General features: G+C 50.9%; 1 protein-coding gene and 1 long non-coding RNA gene across 2 annotated transcripts in view; one reads left to right on the top strand and one right to left on the bottom strand.

Moving 5' to 3' along the window:
• Window positions 1–1872: 1872 nt before the first annotated feature.
• LOC144284017 (uncharacterized) lies at window positions 1873–10645 on the bottom strand. The gene is made up of 3 exons (XR_013352498.1): window positions 10277–10645; window positions 3308–3454; window positions 1873–1943 (listed from the first exon to the last, which is right to left on the bottom strand). It is a non-coding gene; the product is annotated as an uncharacterized LOC144284017 (long non-coding RNA).
• A 686-nt stretch (window positions 10646–11331) lies between these two features.
• The window catches only part of SFRP1 (secreted frizzled related protein 1), a 43486-nt gene continuing 33143 nt past the window's right edge, over window positions 11332–21674 (top strand). The window contains exons 1-2 of the mRNA XM_077849311.1: window positions 11332–11890; window positions 17369–17446. Of these exons, the coding sequence (XP_077705437.1) occupies window positions 11347–11890; window positions 17369–17446 (622 nt within the window). The 5' untranslated portion in view covers window positions 11332–11346. The remainder of the gene's footprint in view (window positions 11891–17368; window positions 17447–21674) is intronic.

The following is a 21674-nucleotide window of genomic DNA, read 5'->3' as shown; positions in this document are numbered from 1 at the left end:
ATGAAATTTCAAAGTTTGAAGGTCTACAGCCTGTCTGGCCCACTTCCTCATGATTTAAGGACCTGAGGCTCCGAGAGAAGTGAAGAGATCACAAATGTCACTCAGGACCTCGAGCTGGAAAACTAGACTCCTTAGCTCCGTGCTCCGCCCACATAGGGTTGAGGTTATCACAGCATCATTCTCTTCCAGCAGCCATGGTGGGTTTTCCAATATAAAACTCCAAATGGTAAAGATTGTTCTGAAGTCAGCCACTGGTACCAGGGCCCTCAAATTAAAAATGAAATCTGTCTTACCTGTTTCAAGTAGCAATTTCTTAGCCCTGTGGGCTCTGTCTAGGGATGGGCTCAGTGGCTGGGGTTGGCCTCAAGGATATCTCCTGGATTGCTTTGAATGGGGGGCCCAGGAAGTCACCTGGTGCTGGTGCCCTAGTGCCCATTAGCCACCCCCGTATGAAGTCCTGAATATAGACTTTGTCTGGTGAGCTCCTCTGTGTTCCCAATGGACTAAAGCCAGTCATTTGGCAAAAATCAGCTCAGTTGCCACCATTGTTCTTAAAGAGGCAGCGCTGAAAGGGCTGCGGACTAATGTATTCTATTATGCCCCCGCAGGCTGGCCTCTGAGTGTTGGGGAGAGGGCTGCATTCCACAGACGCTCCCTCCCCTGCACTCTGCTCTCTAGCCCCACACTGGCCCCAGGGAGGAGCTGCTCAGCCAGGCCAGGGGCCATGGGTATCTCACCTCCCAGGCAGGGCCCTTGGTAACCAGCTGTGGGGAAGGCACTCCATCTGGAACCCCTGCAGTGGGAGGAAGGGGTGTTGATCCAGGAATGGGCGTGGAAAGGCAGTCCTGGCTGCTGAGAGGAGCAGGCGAGGAGCTCCTGCTTCCGCCACATCCACATCGCAGATCATGCAACCTGTGTCTGTCGCTCCTTCCCCTCTGCAGCCCATTGCCCACCACGAACGTCTCTTCTCTAAAGAACAAGAGGGGTCATGGCATTTGTTTCGAGCAGCCTACAGATCTTTCATTCCAGGGTCAGTTATGCCTAAACCAGGAGAAATATGATGTGTGGCAGATAAGGGGAGAGGTTTTGGAGACAGAGAGCCTGGGCTCACACATTTATCATATACGTCCTTCTAAGCACAAAGGAGAGGCTCGTGTGAGTCTGAGGACATTACTTCTGGTTCCTTGTGTTTTGCAAAGCTGGGCCTCCATCCAGGACTTCCCTTCACCTTAGAGACCTGAAGGGGACCTCCACCAGAGGAGGCAAGAGGGAAGGCAGGCAGGGTGTGGCCAGCTGGTTTAGGTGTCATTCCTAACCAGACAGAGGTTTGGAAGTTTGACTTTCTTGGCTCTGGGGCTAGCTGAACTCATTCTTCAGAGTTCTCTCCCCTTTTTTGGACTTGAGTACTGCCTGGCTCTTCCTACCTGCCACCCCAGGAAATCAGCTGCAAGTGCATTTATTCTCAATGACAGCAACTACCTAACCTTTGGAAAGCTCTCAGAGGGCCGAGAGCCTTGTTTAGGACAGTTTGGGTGAGGCCAGAGCTGAGGAGGGGAACAGAATGATGGGGAGAGAGAATTGTCTTTCAATCTGACAGAATTGTTAGACTTGTATGCTATGGGGACCTGTGCCCAACGCCACAGTGAGGGAGGTTCCTGGTGGGCTTGTTCTGGGGCCATGGCTCCTGCACACCCTTTGGCTTCTCTGAGTTTCTGGAGGATGGGCAGAAGAATGCTTGGGGATGAAGCACGCTGTCCTGACCAACTGTGACATCTCCTCAGCCTGGGCTCTTCACCCTTCCCCTCTCCCCATCCTTCTGCTCTGCACAAACTCTTCCCTTGGTTGCTTTGATGTGGGTCTTTCTCTTTCCTACCTGTACACTTTTAGGGGTTTGGGAATACATCTTAGATGGCCTCTCTCACGTGACTCAGCTCGGGCAAAGGCTGTATCAGGAGAAAAGAGAGAATGGAATAAACTCCAATCAGAAATCTTGGCTAATTGCAAAGAGGAGATTTCCTTGGGGAGGGGATGGAAATAAAATAAAAATCTGGGAAAGTGGGTGAGTTAAAATGATGTAGGATGCAGAACATTTCATTCTCCAGAAAGAATAATTTATTCCCCTGTCAAGGCGTCAGTGATAATGGCAATAAAAGAAAATATAAGCAGTGGGATTATGTGGCAATTTAGGAAGGAGCCAGTTATATATTTATGGACCGAAATGGCTGGAAACCCTTCACACCCGAGGAGTTAATGTGCAACTTGGGAAGCGCTCCAAGGCTGAGTGGTTCTACTTGGGGAGTTGTTATTTATGGAGCTTTAAACCGTGTATTAAGTAATTTGGTGGTCTAGACTACAGTTAAAAATAAAGAACAAAAGAGTTGGATGGACAAATTATACTTTTCTGAGGGGTGGGGGCTATGGCTTTTTTGTAACACTCTAAGTGTTAGAGGGATTGATAACGGGTGATGTTTGCATAGTGACAGATATTAAATGTGATAGAGTGTGGAGCTGCTGGGAGATCACAGAAGCCTCCAGATACACAGCTGCTTCAATTACAGTGCGTGGGGAAGAAAGCAAGGTCTGTTCACTCCTGGCAGCTGCAGTCAGCTTCTGAGGGGCCAAGGGGCAGCACCTCTTTGCTGCCTGCCCTTGACTCTCTGATGCCCCTACAGCGTGGCTTCCTTAAAAAAGAAAGTTGCCTGTCCACCCTTTCTGCCGGAAAACTTGGTTTTATTATTAAAGGATTGTTTATATTTAGGGTGGCTGAGGAGCTTGTCTGTGACTTAGTCTCCTGTTCAGAAAAGTGGGTCCTTCCAGTAGGATGCTAAATCGAGGGGTATAGAGGAATGCAGTGCATGTGAGTGACAAATCTTGACACTTTAAACTAGAGTATTTTGCAGCTATTGAAATAAAAAAAATAGCAGGCACATGTTAGAGTTTCTGAGGCTGGTGCTTCTCAGTCTTAAATATGTATAAAATTCACCTAGGAGTCCTGCTAGAATATAAATTCTGATTGGACATGTCTGGGGCGGGGCCTGAAATTTCATATTTCTGACAAGTTCTCAGAAGATTTCGATGCTGCTGGTCTGGGGACCAAACTTTGGGTAGTAAAATCCTAGGTGACGTAAAAATTAGAACTTTAAGCTTTTGAATTTTCTGTCTGCTTGGAAAGTCCCTAGACTACAGATCTATGTCAGTGAGGTTTGTTGCTAGTGGTATGCAAGAGAAAACCCAATTAACTTTGGATTTCAAAACGAGAGAGAGAGAGGGAGAGAGAGAGAGAGAGAGAGAGAGAAAGAGTCCTTACCTAACAAGAATTCCAGGGTAGGCCATCAGTTCATTTCTTACAAACGAGGTTCTTTCCATCTTTCTGTTCCTCCACCCTCACTGTGGGCATTTATCCTCAGGTGGTCTCATGATTGCAAGATCACTGTTGTACCTCTTGGTGTCACATCTGAATTAAGCAGGAAAAAGAGGGAAAGGTCAAGGTGCATGCCTTCTAAGGTTGTCTGTTTTAGAATGCTTTCCAGGATGCCCCACTTACCAACCTGCACTTCATTCTCAATGCTTAGAGCTGGGTTATAGGACCAATCTCATTTGGCATGGCCACTGTGTGCCTTCTATGTGGCAGGCACTGGGCCAATAAGTATTGGAGATAGGAGGACAAAAAAAGATATAGTTTCTGTCCTCAGAGAGCTTCTAGAGGAGCTCCAGATGTGTAAACAAGAAGAGTATTTAAGGAGAGGTGCTCAGAGAGCTGTGGTGCCCAGGAGCAGACACAGGACTGCCCTGGCCCCTTCTTGCTGGGATGCTCTGGAGAAGGGTCCACCAAGAGAAGGTGGAGAGCTGAGTATTGGACAGGGGCTGAGGGGACAGCCAGGCCTGCCAGGGCAGTATGAGTTTTAGGCACAGAGGAACGAGGCAGCGTGGTATCTCCTTGGAACTGCATATCCACTCACACCTCTGCTGGAATTGTCCCAGTACGGGGGTCCAGCTGATACACACTCGTAGGGCTGCACAGGTGATCTTCATGTGACCTACAATCCTATTGATGATGCCACACCAGGTTTTAAATATTTTAAATATCGCTCCTGGAATGATCACGGAACTCTGGAAATGTTCAGACTCTAGAGAGGACCATAGATAGACCTCTTATCTTTTGCACCCTGGATCAGCGCTTGTATAGTTCCCTCCTCCCGTTCTCTCATGGGTGTATAGTGAGCCCCCTCTCTTGGCATGGCTCACAGTCTTTTCTCCCCTGGAGCCTTTCTTTTGGGCATTGATATGATGGCAGACCAGCTGTATATGCTTTATGGGCAGTTGCCTGCACAGAGCACTGGGGTCCCCTCAGTAACCCCAGCCAGGCCAGGCCACCCGTCCTTGCAACCGGCGCCAACCCCCGACTTCTGGCACCTGTATGTACTCACTACTCCATCTTATTATTTTTCTGCCCTGGGATCCCATAGGAAAACACCTCATGCTCTTGTCCAGACCTATCTCTCCATCCTCTCCCTCTTTCAAAACCATCTTTTCCTTCTAGCTGGTCCCTTGGAAGTGTCTGATAAATGAATTCATGATAAGATGTTAAGGACAGCTGAAGGCTCTCCAGGTTTCTCTTCCCAGGGCTGAGCATTTAGCAAAGGCAGTTCAGCCTAGTGCAGCGTCAATGGGATTGAAATACAAAGATCCTGATCTGAGTCGGCCTTGCACAGAGTGGTGGCGGCTGGACTCGTGGCGAGGGGCCTACCACTCTGAGCCTCTGGGTCTTCTGTAAAGTGAGGATAATGAATTTCTCTGCCAGCTCTGAGGTGATAAGGCAGGAAGGGTGCACATGGGGAAGATACCAGGAAGACAGCTCACTGTACTGGGCCCACACCGTGCCTGAGCCAGCTGGGGGAAGGTGGGGTGCTGGGCACAGAAGGCAGCCCTCTCTGCTCCTGTGGAGGGCCCCACATGATCACTTTCCCAGACAGCCCCGGACACAGTTTGAATGCTCTCTGGAGGGGAGCAGGAGTGCGATGATGCACTCTCCCACTCCTCCTGTGGCACCTCATTTGTATCTGAGCTCTTCTTGAGAAAGGTGGTGGAGCTGTCTGGTGTTCTGCAATGAAGGGTTATGTAAATAAACACAGGGCTTCTTGGGGAATGTGTCCTGCTGCTGGGCCACTGCCCTCCCTGGGGTGATCCTGGCAGATTTACGGGGCCTGCCTTCAGGGAAGCATGTGCCACTTCGCTTCCCGGGGAGAGGTGAAGCGAAGGCCTTCCCTAAAGGCCTGTTTTTCCTACTCCGTGGTGTCCCAGTAAAGCCTTGAGCTCTGAAGCCAGGACCTGGCATCAGGTGTCACAGGGCTAGAGCCCCTACCAGCTTCTCTTGCCTCACCCCACACCCAGGTGTTGTCAGAGGCTTCTGGAAACCTGGCCTTCTGGATACCAGCACCTGTTTTTAAAGATTTATTTATTCACTCAAAGAACAAATAATCCAATCAAGAAATGGGCAGAAGACATGAACAGTTACTTCTTCAAAGGAGACATACAAATGGACAACAGACATGAAAAAATGCTCAACATCACTTGGTATCAGGGAAATACAAATCAAAACCACAATGAGATGCCACCTCACACCAGTGAGAATGGCTAAAATGAACAAGTCAGGAACAACAGATGTTGGCGGAGATGTGGAGGAAGGGGAACCGTCTTGCACTGTTGGTGGGAATGAAAGCTGGCGCAGCCACTCTGGAAAACAGTATGGAGGTTCCTCAAGAAGTTGAAAACAGAGCTGCCCTATGACCCAGCAATTATACTGCTGGGTATTTACCCCAAAGATACAAATGAGGTGAAATGATGGGACACCTGCACCCCAATGTCTATAGCAGCAGTGTCCACAATAGCCAAACTAAAGGAAGAACCCAGATGTCCTTCAACAGATGAATGGATAAAGAAGATGTGGTCTATATATACAATGGAATACTACTCAGCCATCAAAAAACCCAAAATCTTGCCCTTTGCAACAACATGGATGGAACTAGAAGATATTATGCTAAGTAAAATAAGTCAGTCAGAGAAAGACAATTATCATATGATCTCACTCATATATGGAATTTAAGACACAAAACAGGATCACAGGGGAAGAGAGGAAAAATAAAACAAGATGAAATCAGAGAGGGAGACAGACCATAAGAGACTCTTAATCATAGGAAACAACTGAGGGTTGCTGGAGGGGAGGGGGATGAGGAGATGGGGTAACTGGGTGATGCACATTAAGGAGGGCACATGATATAATGAGCACTGGGTGTTATATAAGATGGATGAGTCACTGACTCTACCTCTGAAACCAACAATATACTGTATGTTAAATAATTGGATTTAATAAAATTTTTAAAAATACAGATTAATTTATTTATTTGAGAGAGAGAGAAAGAAAGAGAGAAATCATGCAGAAGCAATGGGAGAGGCAGAGGGAGAGGATCTCAAGCAGTCTCCCCGATGAGCACAGAGCCTGATGTGGGGCTCGATCTAACCACCCTGAGATCATGACCTGAGCCAAAACCAAGAGTCAGACACCTAATGGACTGAGCCACCCTGGTGCCCCACCAGCCCCTGTTTTTAGCAAGATTGCATTAGTATTCACAGTAGTGTCCAAGCAGGATTTACAGGAAATTCTGCTCGCTTACTGGAGCTGGCCGCTATGTTCACCACCCACATCCTACCCAGCCTCTAGAGCAGCCTACTGTGTGTGTGCACTGGGGAGAGAGAGTGGAGTCTGCCTATAGTGGCATCTGTGCACCAACCAGGTCCCTCTGGACTTGGATGAGACGAAAGCCAATACAAAAGCCCCAGGCCCTCTTTCCAATCCTTGTGTAAGGTGCTTAGGATCATTTCCCTTAGAATTCAGATCTAGGAAAGATTTTTCTCTCCTGCAGACAAAGAGAGCTATGTGAGTTGTTCACGCTTACTTTTTACCTTGGTTCTTAGGAAACCCAGTGCATAATCGCCGCTCAGGTGTAATGCCTCTCTCAGCCTGGCTACTTCACTTTCTGCCTCCCTCCACTACATATCAACACTCTTTGTGTGTTGGAGGGCCTTACAGAGCACTGGCTGGCTGCCTGGACAGTGAGAGATGCTGAGGACGCCCATGTGAGACAACATGTGACAAGATCCTGGCCTTCCATGGGCTCACAGTCACACAGTCTGTAGATACCCCAAAACGGTTTTAAAACGTCCAGGCGAGTGCTGTAATGAAGTGTTCTGAGCAAGGGGAGGAGAGAGTGGTTAATCCAATGCCAGGTAGAGAAGGGAGATGACGGACCGTGCGGAGTCAGGCAAGGCAGCTGGAAGGATGGGTGGTAGGCTTGCCAGATTAAACACAGGACATGGAGTTCAGTTTAAACTTCACATAAACAGGAATAATTGATCTTATGTGTATGTCCCATCCAATGTTTGGGGCATACTTATACTAAAAATATTAAAAAGCAAGTACCATAGTTTACTTTTTGCAGTAGCAGGACAGGCATCAATAGTTCGTTTTCCAGATGAGAACTCTAGGACCAGAGGGAGAAAGTGCAAGGCACCCAACCTGTGAGTAGCAGAAGTAAAGCACTACTCACTATTTCCTGAGTCTGGGCCAGAATGCTTTTCTCTGCATTGCACCAGACCCGCCACCACCCAGCCACAAGTGGGACACCCTCTTGCTACTGCATGGCTCCTGGTTGATGCAGAGGATGCTGGGTGCATCTCTGGAGTGTCAGAAATAAATCACTGATGATATGATAATAGGACAGAATATGAGGAAGAGGCTGAAAAGCTCTACCCCCATCCCACCCCAGCCTTTTTCTAGGAACAGGCCAGAAGGAGCTAGCTTTGTGTGTGGGAAGAGGCCACCAGGTAGGCACCTGGCAGGCCCCTCCGTGGCCCTGCTTGGCCCCAACATTCAGCTTTGGGCAATGGGAAGAGGAAGAATGCCTCCTTAGCTGGTGTTATGAAGCAACAGGGAATGCACTTCCAATTTTCATGTATGGGCATCTGGCAGTGGGGGAAAATCAGAACTCTTTTGAAATGGAAAACTCAAGTTTAGAGTTGTATTTTCCCCCTGCTCATTCAAACCGTCCAAGAAGGAGAGACGTGCCTCCTGGCTCACAACTCTCATACTATAGAACCCTGGTTTCTGGGAGCTCTGTTACGTCAATTGCATGTTTAAAGAAACTTTGTCCTAGAACGTTCTCCTCTATATACATGCATTCTTGCCATTAGGGAAAGGGAGACTTGACTTCGAAGCACAAAGTTTTGATAATATGAAAAAGGGCAAAAAACACCCCAACAAAAACCCCTGGAGGCTCCTCTAAAATGCAGTCTTCAGGCTGGTCTGCCTGGTGCTGTTATACAGCATGTGCACTGATTAGCAGGAGGCAGTCATTGTCCAGAATCTCAGGTGTGGGCTCAAGTCTATCAGTGGTACTTGGACCGAGTCAGTCCTTTCCAACTGGGCCTTTAGGAGGAGCCAGGACTATACTGGGTTTAGGATTCTGGGTTCTTAGTTATACCACACTCCCTGTCTGTCCTCCAGACAATTGTGTCCCTAGTGGGGCTCAAGAGGCCCCTCTCAGGACACCTGGGTGGCTCAGTGCTTGAGCATCCCAGGATGGAGTTCCACATCGGGCTTCCTGCAGAGAGCCTGCTTCCCCCTCTGCCTGTGTCTCTGCCTCTCTCTGTGTGTCTCTTGTGAATAAATAAATACAATCTTAAAAAAGAAAAATGAAAGTCTCTCTCTCACTCTCTCTCTCTGTTTCTCTCTCTCTCACAGTAAGATAGGGTGGGTAACTGGGAGGTGAGGTTGATCAAAGACCACAAGGAAAAAAAAAAAAAAAGACCACAAGGAACAACCAGGTGTGCGCTAGGTCCTCTCGTGAGTGGGACTGTGCAATTTCCTCCTGGCTTGAGACCTCCGAGACCGGGGGAGGTGCAGTTCACCTGAGCTACTTTCCAGAATGTTAATGGCGGACAGACCCAAGTCTCCCCACCATCTGGGGAGACTGCAAACGTGAGTGAGAGGTCAGCTAGGCCTGGATTTCAGAGGTGAGAGGATGTTATCTACAAACACAACTCTTTCCAGTGAGTGAGTAAACAGATATATTTGGCTTGGGACTGAGGGCCTGGCTAGAGGAAAGAAAAAGACCCCCTACCAACAGCATTTTTCTCTAAATGCCCCTTGAATAGAGACACAGTTGCCTGGTCTCCTGCAGTCTATTCTCTGTGAGGAATGTCTTCCCCAGAGAAGCCAGGCTGAACATTACCAATTGTTTAGGGATTAACCCTTGGCCATCCAAAGCCTTGCTCTATCTGTCTCATCTCCTTCCCTACATTCTGCCCCTCTTGCTTTGGTGCACCTTTCATTAGCCAAGAAGCAACATTGGGGCTGGCCAATCGCAGACGCTTCCAGGGTGGAGAGTGGAATCCCAATTGCTGTACAGGCATGAGTGCTCTAAGAAAGGAGCCTCACATCTTTGCAAACTCTAGTAGTTTTACTTGGAATCTGTCCATTGAGAAATTAGGTCTGCAGAGTCCAAAGCAAGCTTCTCTAGAGCTTTCCAAACAAGCTGGCCCAGGGAGGCAGCACCTCCTACAGTGCCTGCCTTGAGCTCTGAGCTCTGTGGCCCATTTGCCACGTGGGGTGGTTGGTATCACACTGCTCAGATGCTGGTTTTCAACATCCTTGGCCTCCCTCCACCCACAGTTCAAGACACAAGTGGTGTGGAGACCTAGTGAACTTCATGAGCTGCTCGCTGTTGCCACCTGTCCCTGGGGTCAGTCATGCTCATAGTCTCAGCTCTCTGGAGCTTGACCCTTCCTTTTAGGGCAATTCAATGTTTGAATATACAAAAAAATTTCCAGGAACAATGAGGATGGGGAGACTTCTGTTTCTTTGGAGGAGGGCATTGCCTACATGAGAAGGCCTGGCTGTATTTCTGCTAATACATTCTATTGGCCTTCTGCCTTAAGGGGGACCCTTGGTTTTGACTTGAGGTTCCTGGACCAGCTCTGAATGTAGCATGTGTGCCTGAGTGATGGGCTTGGTATTTACACAAGCCACACTGATAAGTGCACATGTGTTTTTAATGTTCGGGCTTTCTACACTACAAACATGTCAATGTGTATATGTGTGCACACGCGGGCGAGCTGTCAGGCTGGGACTTGAGTAGGTCTTTTCTTTTCCTGTCCTCCCAAAGCTAACAGGCTTGTGAGTAATATTTCCTCCCACGCCGAGTCGCGTTGCAATAATTACCAAGTGCCTCGGGTGTCCGGCTGTCCCCACCTGGGAAGGTGCGGCCTTTTAAACCAGCGAGCAGCCCCCACTGCAGCTTCCCCTGCGTGAGCGGGAGGGACCGGCGGGGGCTTCGCAAGCCGACCTCGGTGGGTTCCGCCTCGCTGGGCCCGGGTCCGGGTTTGTCCGATCCCGTCTGCCTTTGTACTGCGGCCCCGGAGGACAGCAGCGAGAGGTGGGCCGCTTGTCTGGTGGGCTGCTGCTTGGAATTAGGAAAAAGCGTCAAAAAAAAAAAAAAAAAAAAAAAAAAAAAAAAAGAAAAGAAAAAAAGGAAAGCGTTCACTATCGCGCGGATTTGGGAGTCCGGTGAAGGGTTCCTGCCTTCTGCCAGCCGCTCCAGCGGGCCAGCGCCAACTCTCCACCCGCCCCACACTCGGGTCGGCCCCCTCCTCCTCCTCCCGTCCGTTTCGTCTTCTTTTCCTCTCGGTCCTCTCTCCTCCCTCCCCCCCCCCCCCCCCCCGCTCTTCTCCCGTTATTTATTTATTTATTTTTGGTTTTGTTTTTTAAGGGGTGTTGACCTGGGTTTACTTCTAGCAAACCGAACCCTCTTGCGAGGGAAGCGATTGGCTAATTGCGCGGGTGACTGACGTGCTCCGAGTGCGGCTCGCGGCGGCCGCGAGCTGATTGGTTGCGCGGGGAGGCTCCGAGGGCTCTGCAGCGGGAGCGCCGGGCACTCGAGTCGCGCGGCCTCGGGGGTCGGTGCCGCCCGCGCGCCCTGCAGCCGCCTCGCCCGCCCTGCCGCCCGCTGGCCGCCCTGCCGCGCGGAGCCGGGGCTGCACTCGGGCCGCCGCGCGCCCCCCTCCCCGCGCCCCTCCTCGCCGCGCGCCCTCCCCGCGCCAGCTCCCGCCGCAGGCCGAGGGCCGCCACCCGCCGAGCACCGGGCAGGAGCGCGCGGCCGCCGAGCACCGGGCGGCGCCGGGGACGCCGCCTTTTGTCCCCGGAGGTCCCTCCCTGCAAGTTTGCGGCGGGACGCGCGCGGGGAGGCGGCCGCTGCAGCCCCGACGTCGCGGGAGCGGGTGCGCCGAGCCGGCATGGGCAGCGGGCGCGGCGCGGGGGGCCGGCGCTGGGCCGCCCGGGGCGTGCTGCTGGCGCTGGCCGCCGGGCTCCTGGCCGCCAGCTCGGCCAGCGAGTACGACTACGTGAGCTTCCAGTCGGACATCGGCTCCTACCAGAGCGGGCGCTTCTACACCAAGCCGCCGCAGTGCGTGGACATCCCGGCCGACCTCCGGCTGTGCCACAACGTGGGCTACAAGAAGATGGTGCTGCCCAACCTGCTGGAGCACGAGACCATGGCCGAGGTGAAGCAGCAGGCCAGCAGCTGGGTGCCCCTGCTCAACAAGAACTGCCACATCGGCACCCAGGTCTTCCTCTGCTCGCTCTTCGCGCCCGTGTGCCTCGACCGGCCCATCTACCCGTGCCGCTGGCTCTGCGAGGCCGTGCGCGACTCTTGCGAGCCCGTCATGCAGTTCTTCGGCTTCTACTGGCCCGAGATGCTCAAGTGTGACAAGTTCCCCGAGGGGGATGTCTGCATCGCCATGACCCCGCCCAATGCCACCGAGGCCTCCAAGCCCCAAGGTCAGGCCGCCCCCCCCCACGCGCGCGAGCCCCCCAGCCGGGGCGGGCGGGGGTCCGGGGGCCACCGCGCACCCCCGCCCGGCCCGCCGCTCCTCCCGGGCGTCGGGACGTGCTCCCTGCGGGCTGCTCCCGAGCCGTGCGGAGCGAGTTTTTAAAAAGCCTCGGGTCGGTCCGAGGTGTCGCTCAGCACCGCTCCCCACCCAGGTGCGCCGCGGGCTTCCCGGCGGCGGCGGCGGCGGCGGCGCCGAGGCCCCCAGCGAGCTCCACGCGGTGCCCCGAGCGGCTCCTCCTGGGACCTCGGCTCGCTCTTTCCATACCTGAGACAAAGCCTCATTCTCCCTGTGAAGGGACAGCCCTTCTCCCTCTGGGAGGGAACGGGTCCCCGTGGACGTTTTGAACACCCGAGACAAGATGCCCCAGAGGAAAACACCCAAATCCAAAGCGTAGAAAGCCCAGAAACGCCGAGAAAAAGCTAAGGCGCAGCCTTGTTCATTTTCATAGGTTCGATGAGGATTAGCCCCCCCCCCCCCCCTCCACGCCCCGACTTTCCTAGCTAGTCATTCAGCCAAGGAGCTCCGGCAGGGCTACCGAACTGGCTGAGAAAAAAGTTTAGAAACAGGATTTCTGTTTCTCCACCTTCTCAGGCCACAGCTCGGGGAGGGCTGGGGGCTAGAAAGTGCGTTCCCTCCTTCCTGCATACCCCCTGCTTCTCCCATTCACACAAATCCTCAGGTAATTAGAAAGATAAAAATGTAATTAGCTCATTGTTCCTCTCTCCTTGGGGAGTGGGGCTCGGAAAATCGCACTTTCCCAACTGCCCCGCCGCCGGGCCTGTGCTTCCTCTCCGAACCCCTCCCACTTAAAGGGTAGCTCTTGAGTGGGAGGGAAAAAAATCTGGGAGACTCTAAGACACAAATCAAAACAAACAGGCAAAAAACCCAGCTGGCCTGACTCTTACGGGAGCGAATTCTTCAGAGGTAGTAGGGTCGAGGCTGAAAGATGTACGTTTAGTCCGGGGATGGCGAGCAGTTCGAAGGTGCGCTTAGCGCAGGGCACGTGTCCCCAGGGGGTGTGAGGAGGGTGTTTGGGGTGGGGGACTTAGCTCGCCTTGAAATGATGCCTAAAAGAGAAATGTCCTCCGAAGGGTCTAGTCTTCCAGCGTGAGGGTGGTGCTAGGATGGGGAAAAGGAGTCCTGGACTCTCCATGCTCCTGCTTATTCTAGGGGGTGAAGACACTGGTCAGCTGTGACCGAGGTTGGGTGGCCTGGGCCCCTGCCAGGTGGGAGAGGCAGCAGCCTGGCTGAAGTGGCCAGGGCACCTCTGTTGGCCACTTCCTGGGTGTCTGCACAAGGTTAACCTTTGGGGGAAGTGCGGCCCTTTGGGAGCTGGAGCTTAGCAATTACCTAGAGCAAACAAAGCACTTTGTGGTCTGCGTTGTGGGGCGATCCCCTGCAGCCCACAGATTTCCCTTCTCCCCTTCCTCCTGGCCTGGCAGGGGGAGGTTAGCCCGGCTCTGCCCCAGAGGCCTCTGCTGCACTCCCAGTCGTCTCTTTGGGGGACAGCCTGTGCACATGAAGTGAAGACCTTTGGGCAAATCCCTTTTGAGGGGACAATGGGGGACTGACCGAGATGCCTACCTATAAAGAGGGGAGAATTGTCCCAACGGCTGGCACGGAGTGGGGGAATAAGAGATCGTTGCTTTCTCATCTTTGACTCCTTGGCCGCCCTTTCACCTGACTGCCACCTCCTGAGTCTGGGCCTTGTTACCGCTGTCCCCTCTCCTCCCCTCTAGCCCAGGAGTGCCTAGGCAGGCATCCTCCCAAGGCCGGCTGCCCAAAAGAGACAAGCCCGGAGGGGACCAGTCAGGTGTGGGGCTTGTGAACTGGTTCTCTCATTGTTTTTGGTGAGAGGTTCTGCCCCGAGAGAGCACCAACTCCTCCCCAGCACTGCCGCTCTGGTGGGAGGGAGCCCCACATGAGGTCCTCTGAGGCTGCATGGCCATTGTCAGCTGAGCGTAGGGGTCAGAAGGGCTGTGTGTGCACGCGTGTGCGTGTGTGCATGTGTGTGTGTGTGTGTGTGTGTGTGTGTGTGTGTGTAGGAGCAGGGTGAGACAGACCACACTGCCAGTCCTCATACCCTTCTGGCTAGTAGCTCCAGAATGGGGACTGGTGCTTTTGGGCAAATACATACACGTGTACTACTGTTAGCCTCCTCTCTCTTTATTCTTTGAAATTAAAACCAAATTTTCAAAGCAACACATATCTCTGCATGCTGTTCATGTAATTGGGCATGTTTTGGGGGGGTATTGGGCAGCCTTAGGGGCCACGTGTTAGTAAAGATCAACTTGATAATGAGAGATCAGTCCAAAGCTACTTTTCCCTCCAAAAGGCTGACGCCCTGGCTCTGTCAGCATCTGTTACGGGAGAGGCATAACTTTATGAACTTCCAGGACAGTTATTTCTAAATCTTGCACTTACAGGAGACCTGTCCATTCCCAGGCCGATAAATTGTTGCTTCCCCTTCCAGCCAGGTTTCACTGAGTGAAATTGTATGAATCGGCACATATTTGGGGTTTTATTTTTTTGTTGTCCAGATGTGTTGTGTGTTAGATCAGCGTGGCCATTCTGGTGGCAGATTGCAGAGGCCATGGTGCCCTTAGGTCTCCTGAGAGCCTCTCGAGGGTTTTGTCTCGGGGTATCAAGGCCCTGGCCAGGGAAGACCTGCTGTGTGTGCGCCAGAGAGTTTTGTGTAATTGTGTGTATGTGTGTGTGCATGAGAGAGAGAGAGAGAGAGAGACAGCACATATGGGTACTGATTTTTTTAAAAAATCACTTAATTGTAACTCTAGTGTTGGACTGTCTCCTCTCCTCCCCTTAAGATATTAATGAAACACAAAACCTTTCTGTTTTTGGTTCCTTTGCTTTAAACATTATTTTCAATATACCTTAAAACAGCAGTTTAGTTCTACCTCTCAGATGGATGGTGGATTTCTCCCGCTGAGGCTGCCTGCAGGGCCCCAAGGACACACCAGAGGGGGCACAGATTAATATTGCATTACACATTCCTCCTTTCCTTGGAGCAAGCTGCGCCAGAGTTGGCCACGAGAAAAGTCACGATGGGGGTTAGCCATGTTGAGAGCACACAGAGCTCACCCCAACATGCTCTTTCTACCTTGAGAGGCACTGAAGGTCAAACATTAATTGATGGACCTGAGAGAAATGCCCCTGTGGCCTACAGAGCCCATCAGGGAACCCAGAGGATCCAGAGGGGAGGGAATGATGTGAGTGTGCCAGGGGGACAGTGTTTTATATTCTCACTGCCCCAGCCCTGCTACTTGTTTGGTTGAGATTATATTAATAGAAACTTGCAGTGTGATAACTTCCACTGAAAGAAAAGACAAGAAAAGAAAAGAAAAGAAAAGAAAAGAAAAGAAAGGAAGAAAGAAGAAAGAAAGAAAGAAAGAAAAAGAAAGAAAGAAAGAAAGAAGAAAGAAAGAAAGAAAGAAAGAAAGAAAGAAAGAAAGAAAGAAAGAAAGAAAGAAAGGAAGGAAGGAAGGAAGGAAGGAAGAAAGAAAGAAAACCCCAAGGCACATTTCACTCTCCCGGGATGGGTTACATGGTCCTTCCCGTATTTCAGGACCTCTTTTTCCTGTTTTTCTCCCCACGGAAGCAACAACTATAATGCAAAATCCTGGGTTAGTTTTTCCCTTTGTCAGAAACACTACCTCCAGAACCTAATTTCAAGTTCTGGTTGAAAAGCAAATTTCCAAATTCTGGGCCAAAAGACAGTCACACGGTCTTCTGCTTAGAAGAAGACTGGCTGTGGTTCATGCTGCCCTCAGAATCTGGATGGTGTTTGGCCCTGGGCACAAAGTGAAGTGGGGGAGAGGAATGTTTCGGAAGATGAAGGGTTGTGGTCTCTGCTGGGCCAAGAGGGGACCCTGCTTGGAAGTGGGGGTGATGGGCTGGGGACTAGGTATGTCCTGGGAGCAGCACTGGCCTAGCAGGGCTGTGTCGCTTCCCCCATAGCATCACCATGGTGGGGGCTTGGTCCGTTTCACTGAGCCACAGGGCAACTCACAGGCAGGGGATGCTGCCACTGAGGCCACTGCAGAGGGCAGTGGGGGAGAAGAAGACAGAGGGCCTTACATCTTACAATTTGCCTTGGGGTGACTTTCCTGTGCTCCTCTGCTCCAGCTTGGCCTCCAGTGCTTTGCCAGAGGTGAGGTGCCCTTAGAACGTGCTAAGGCTTCCCTAGATCATGGATTAAACTCCCAGTGGTCAATGGATAATGGTGGGGTTGGTGGTGGGGTTGATAGGCCACCTCACCCTTCTGGGGATTGCACTTTCTCCCTGTCCTCCCACAGAGGCATTTCACCTCCCAGGGATCCCCTCCCCAGCATTTTGGCTTGGAGGAGGCCTCTGGCCTCAGAAGTACACCCCCCTCACCCCCCACCCCCGCTGCTGTGCCTAGTGCCTGGCAATGGCCCTCATGCTTGCCACACACACTCCTCTTCAAAGTACTTCACAATGCCGTGCAAAGGCCTTCAGAGGGTCCCCTGTAGCTCCGCCCTCCCAGCTCTCCCATTTGGCAGCCCTTGCTAATGCTACCCCCAGCCCCCACCCAGGTGCCCCTGCCTCCCACCCAGGCAGGCAGGCAGGCAGGGACTTGCACTGCAATAGCCCTTTTGGAAACAGGACTTTGGGGCCTGCGGCTAGACTTTGTGATTCTTTTTTTTTTTTTTTTTTTTTTTTATAAATTTATTTTTTATTGGTGTTCAATTTGCCAACATATAGAGTAACACCCAGTGCTCATCCCATCATAGACTTTGTGATTCTGACTGAGTTTCCTTCCCTTGGCTCCTAGAGAGGGGGTCAGATTGATCTGCTGTCCTGTTGGGAGTTTGGGCATGGGAACGGGGCATGGATCAGAGAGAGACACTTAAAGGAGAGGGGAGGAAGAACAAGAAACAAACAACTGGAATAGATGACGACTCCCCTCAAGCCACAGTTCATAGACCTGCCCCTGCCCAGCCCCAGGTAAATTGGGTTGAAATAGTTGTGCCAGGGGCACCTGGCGGCTCAGTGGTTGAGCATCTGCCTTAGGCTCTGGTTGTGATTCTGGGGTTCTGGGATCAAGTCCTGCATCGGGCTCCCCACAGGGAGCCTACTTCTCCCTCTGCCTGTGTCTCTGCCTCTCTGTGTCTCTCATGAATAAATAAATAAAATCTTTAATAAGTAAATACATGGTCATGCCATAGTCAATAGTTTTATCCCCCATGGTTTCAAGAAACTATGTGCATTTGGCTTTAGGGCCAGGGCTCCAGGACTCTTTGATTCTCTAGTTGCCCTTCAGAAATTCCGGAAGACCTTTAACTGCTTTCAGCCTGGTCCTGACCTCTTCCCCAGGGGGAGCTCCTTCTAGAACCCCTAACCCCTATTACTCACAGCTCCTCTTTCTCCTGCTTTCCCTTCCCAGGCACAACCGTGTGTCCTCCGTGTGACAACGAGTTGAAATCTGAAGCCATAATTGAACATCTCTGCGCCAGCGAGTTTGGTAAGAAAGCATCCCTGGCCACCTCTGGGAGGTTCGGCATATTCCCTGGTCTTCCTAGTTTGCATCCCTGGTCAACACGGAGCCTGTGGATGCATCTCTTTGGAGCTTCATGGTCTCTCCCTTTATTCTGCCCGAATGGCTGCTTTTCTCAGGTCCATGAGATGTAGATAGGGTGGAGAACTGGCTCGTTTTTATTAAACTTGGCCTCTGCCCTTCTGTGAGGGATCACTGGATGGGTTTGGGGGGACCTTCTCCAGGAGAAGAGGGTGGCAGACTTGAGGACAGGTGGAGGAGCTAGGAAATAACACCACTCCTTGGATGCTCCCGGGGTGGTGGCGGGGGGACACCTAGGAGGTCCTGCGGGCTGCTTAGCTGGCTGTCCCTCCATACTAGTCTTTCTCCATCCCCTAGGTGTCAGCACCACTCCATCCAGGCTCTGAAATGATGGCACAGGGTGCCCTCCCAGGGAGGGGGAGTCCAGTGCTGTGGGCATTTAGAGGGGCCCCTGTCAGGTCCTTATTGGCACAGAAAATTGACCTCCTCCCTGTAGTGAGAGTTCTCTTCCTCCTTTCCAAATCACTCTGGGTTAAAAAGGAATTCCAAATCAGCCCTTATAGCCCCAGGAGAAGGGCTGGATGTGGCCTGGGGAGCAGAACTCAGGGGACCTTTCAAGGATGGCTCCTTCTAGTCAGCCTCATGGAAGACCTGAACAGCTCCAGAAACCCTGACCCCATCTTCTCTGGGAGAGGTAGATGTCAACCACATCTGTTTGGAGGGTTGGCTCCTTCTATTTTATCAGGGTGCCGAGAAGTGGCTCTGCTTAGGCCAGGCCCACTTTGCTGAAGGAAGGTACAGTCTGACAATGAACAGTGTATTTCCTGCGATTCCTGTATTGTGTCCCTGAGGCTGGATTTCATGCAGAACTCTTACCAGGAAAAGCAGAACGGTAGGTAATGTGTCTGTCCATTCAGGGCTACCTGCTCCATGTTTTCATTAACCACACATAGTGAGGCATGTGGAAGGGCCTAGAACTGGCAGAGGGCATATCTGAGTCACACAAATGTGACCTGAACATGCAAGTTGGAGTAAATTGTACATGTGACACACATATTCTCAGGATTGTCATGGTGACTGAAGATGGAAGGGGGAGAACTCAGACCCTTTGCCATGGAAAACTTCGTGAGGATGGATATGCCTTGTGTGTTTTGTTTGTGTGCTAGGCATCTCTGCCTCCTTTGTTCTTGGTGGAGGACTGAGGACATCTAGGAAGATTGGTCCAGTATGCATTTTCCTGCTTGTCTTTGAGTCACATCCTTTTCTTAGGTTGCTGTTTTAAATGAAGTTAAAGGAAATGGTAGAGGGCCCCTGAGGTGATGTGTGCAGATTCTGCTGACCCTTCCATTGACCAGTAGTCACATTTGCTTCTTGATGCTCACCGCTTTGCTTCATCAGGGGTGCCGAGAGCCCAGCTGAGCCCAGCAGGTTTCCTGCCGTAGAGTCTGTGGGTACACAGCCCCACACTGTGTTAGCGACAAGTTTTTCTTTTACAGGTGGGGTTGAGATTCCTTCCCAAAGATGAATTTGGACAGAGGAAAAACAATCTCTCAGAAATCCTGATGAGAAGCCTTTTGTGGCATGGCTGGGGCAGAAAGAATCTTTTAAGATATGGCTATGATCCCAAAGAATTCTTACAGGAGCTAACCAAGGAGCCACATTTAGATTTCACTGAACCTTTTCAGATACTACAAATGAACACACTCACTTTTAGAAGTGGGTCCCTTGATATTGTGCAAATCTAGGGAACCATATTAAAGTAAACTCTGAAAGGTAATATATTAGCTGAAGTTTTATGCTCATATGACTTCTATTAGGCTCAGCTCCTGAGGGAAGAGTGATGGAAAATTCTGGAACTCAGTGTGTGGAGGTGATTGACCAACTGTGCCTTCCTAATCAGGAACTCAAATTCAATGTATTTGATCATTCATTGATTCATGCATCCATTCATTCAACATTTTAAAAAGATTTTTTATGTAAGAGAGAGAGAGAGAAGGAGCAGGGGGAGAGGGAGAATTGGAGAATCAGACCCCCTGCTCAGCAGGGAACCCAGCACAGGACTTGATCTGGGACTCTGGGATTGTGACCCAGACGCTTAACGGACTGAGCCACCCAGGCTCCTCTCATTCAACATTTCTTGAGTGCAAAGCACTGTGCTAGATACCTGACTCCTAAATACTTACCTAGAATAAAGTACACATTAATTAATTTATTTTTTTTCTTAAACGCTGACCAAACACTAATCAGTGATTTTTCTAGAGAGTCACAGAGTCATGATATAACTCACCAGCAGAGGAGGAGGCTGTGGGAACCCAAGGCCAGATTAATGTTAGGGAACTGTGAGAAGAGAATCTGTGTCTTTATGCTCAGAGTCTTTGTCTGGAACTTACCAACCTGAACTTGTCATCACATCTCCTCCCTCCATTCCCACTTACTTACCAAAATTCTGGTAATTGGGGACTTTGTGGCAACTAGCTAAATTAGAGACATTCTCTAGAAGTGGGCTGAAGAGGCAAGCTTTGGGAGGGAATTTGAATGTGGAAGGTTGGCCTTATGGTGTAGGGTGGGGGTCTAGAGGGTGCTCAGGTTACTCCCCTGAGAGGTACTTCCTTTCCTCACTGTAGTAGCTACCTGCTAAGTTGGCCAGCCACCTGCTTACTGCTTATAGGAGGGAGGGGTAGATCTTATTTTAATGACCAGTCAGGTTTTGGCGATCTGAGTAATTAGTGGCTTGGGACTGTGTTCCTTTCACCCTGAGGTGATTTTCTTCTTGGGTTCAGAGAATTTTGGAGGTCCTCCTGGACCCTCCAGGTCATCCTATCAAATCCACTTATTTCATAGATAGGAATCTGACTTTCCCACCTGGAGTTCTTTTACTATCTGGTATGCTGCCCTCCTCATTTCAGAGAAGATGAACGGCCACTGGGCTCTGGCATGGAGGCATTTATCCCCTCAGCATGGGTATGGTGTTGCCAAGCCTTTTGAACTGGGTGCAGGAGATACTTTTTGTTTTTTTTGTTTGTAATGTTCTTATAAGGCAATAAATAGGATTTTTTTTTTTCACTCTGCAGGGGCTGAGCTTAACTCTGCCCTTCTCAGCATCCTGGAGAATGCAGCCTTGTTGAGAAACTTGTTTCTTAGCTCAGTTCATTTCAAGTAAGTGAGGCAGTCAGCCAGGCTGATGGGATTCAGTTAGGAAACAAAGAAATTCAGCAATGCAAGCTGACACACAACAGAAAAGAAAGAGAATGTTTTACTCCCTACTCCACGGATCAAACTTTGCATTAAGTGGCCCTGACATCCCCGGTGGGAAGACATCAGGTTGTTGGAAGGCTTTCTCTGAGCTCTAGGAATAAGGGGGTGCATTCCTTCTGGGTCAGCACACACACTCGCCCTTCTGCCAATGCATCCTCAGACTCCTGCAGCCTCGGTGGAGCTGGGCGTGCCAGCCCGTCACCTCCTTCCCAGGCGGTGCATTTTTAAATCTCTGGCAGGTCTATTTGGCCACTAGGCTCTCCACCTCGCACTGTACCCCCTCAGTTCAGAGCACATTTTTTCCCCCAACAGGGAAAAGTGTCAGTAGAAACACCTGTGTGCTGATACTCAGGAATGCAGCTGGATCAGCCTGGATCAAGTACCAGATGTGGGAAAGCCAACAGTTAGATGGTGCAAAGGCTCTGAATTCAACATGGTGGCCAGCCTGCCTGCTGTGTTGAAATTGGGATGCACTGCTCTGCTTTTTGTTCTCTCTGCTTTTCCTGCTAGGTGACAACAGGGTGCCACTCCTTTCTCTTAAACAGGGCAGTATCGCATTTGCAGGCTGCCACACTAGTAATCCTGCTGTTAACAACTCGGTGCCCATCCGCATCTTTCCCTCACGTTAGCTTATCCCAGGGATGTGAAGATCTGGTTTATAATTGCTGGGAGCCTAGGACCCCGCCTCCGGCCAGGCTCTGTAGCTTCTCCTATTTGTAAACACCCTTAAGCTTTTTCTGCTAGAAGTGTGTATGATGATGTACTTCTGCTAAGATAGTTCAGAGCTTCCTCTCGTCCTGGCTACTCCAGTATTTTGAGCTTCCGAGTTCAGGTGGCAACTTCTTTACCCCAGTATTTTTTTTTGCTGTGGAAAAAAAGATTTCTTTGCCTCCAGAAATTTTCCCTGCCTTCTGGAAGG

Source organism: Canis aureus, chromosome 15 (genome assembly GCF_053574225.1).
Source record: "Canis aureus isolate CA01 chromosome 15, VMU_Caureus_v.1.0, whole genome shotgun sequence".
Lineage (NCBI taxonomy): Eukaryota > Metazoa > Chordata > Mammalia > Carnivora > Canidae > Canis > Canis aureus.
This window is presented reverse-complemented; position numbering and strand designations above follow the sequence as displayed.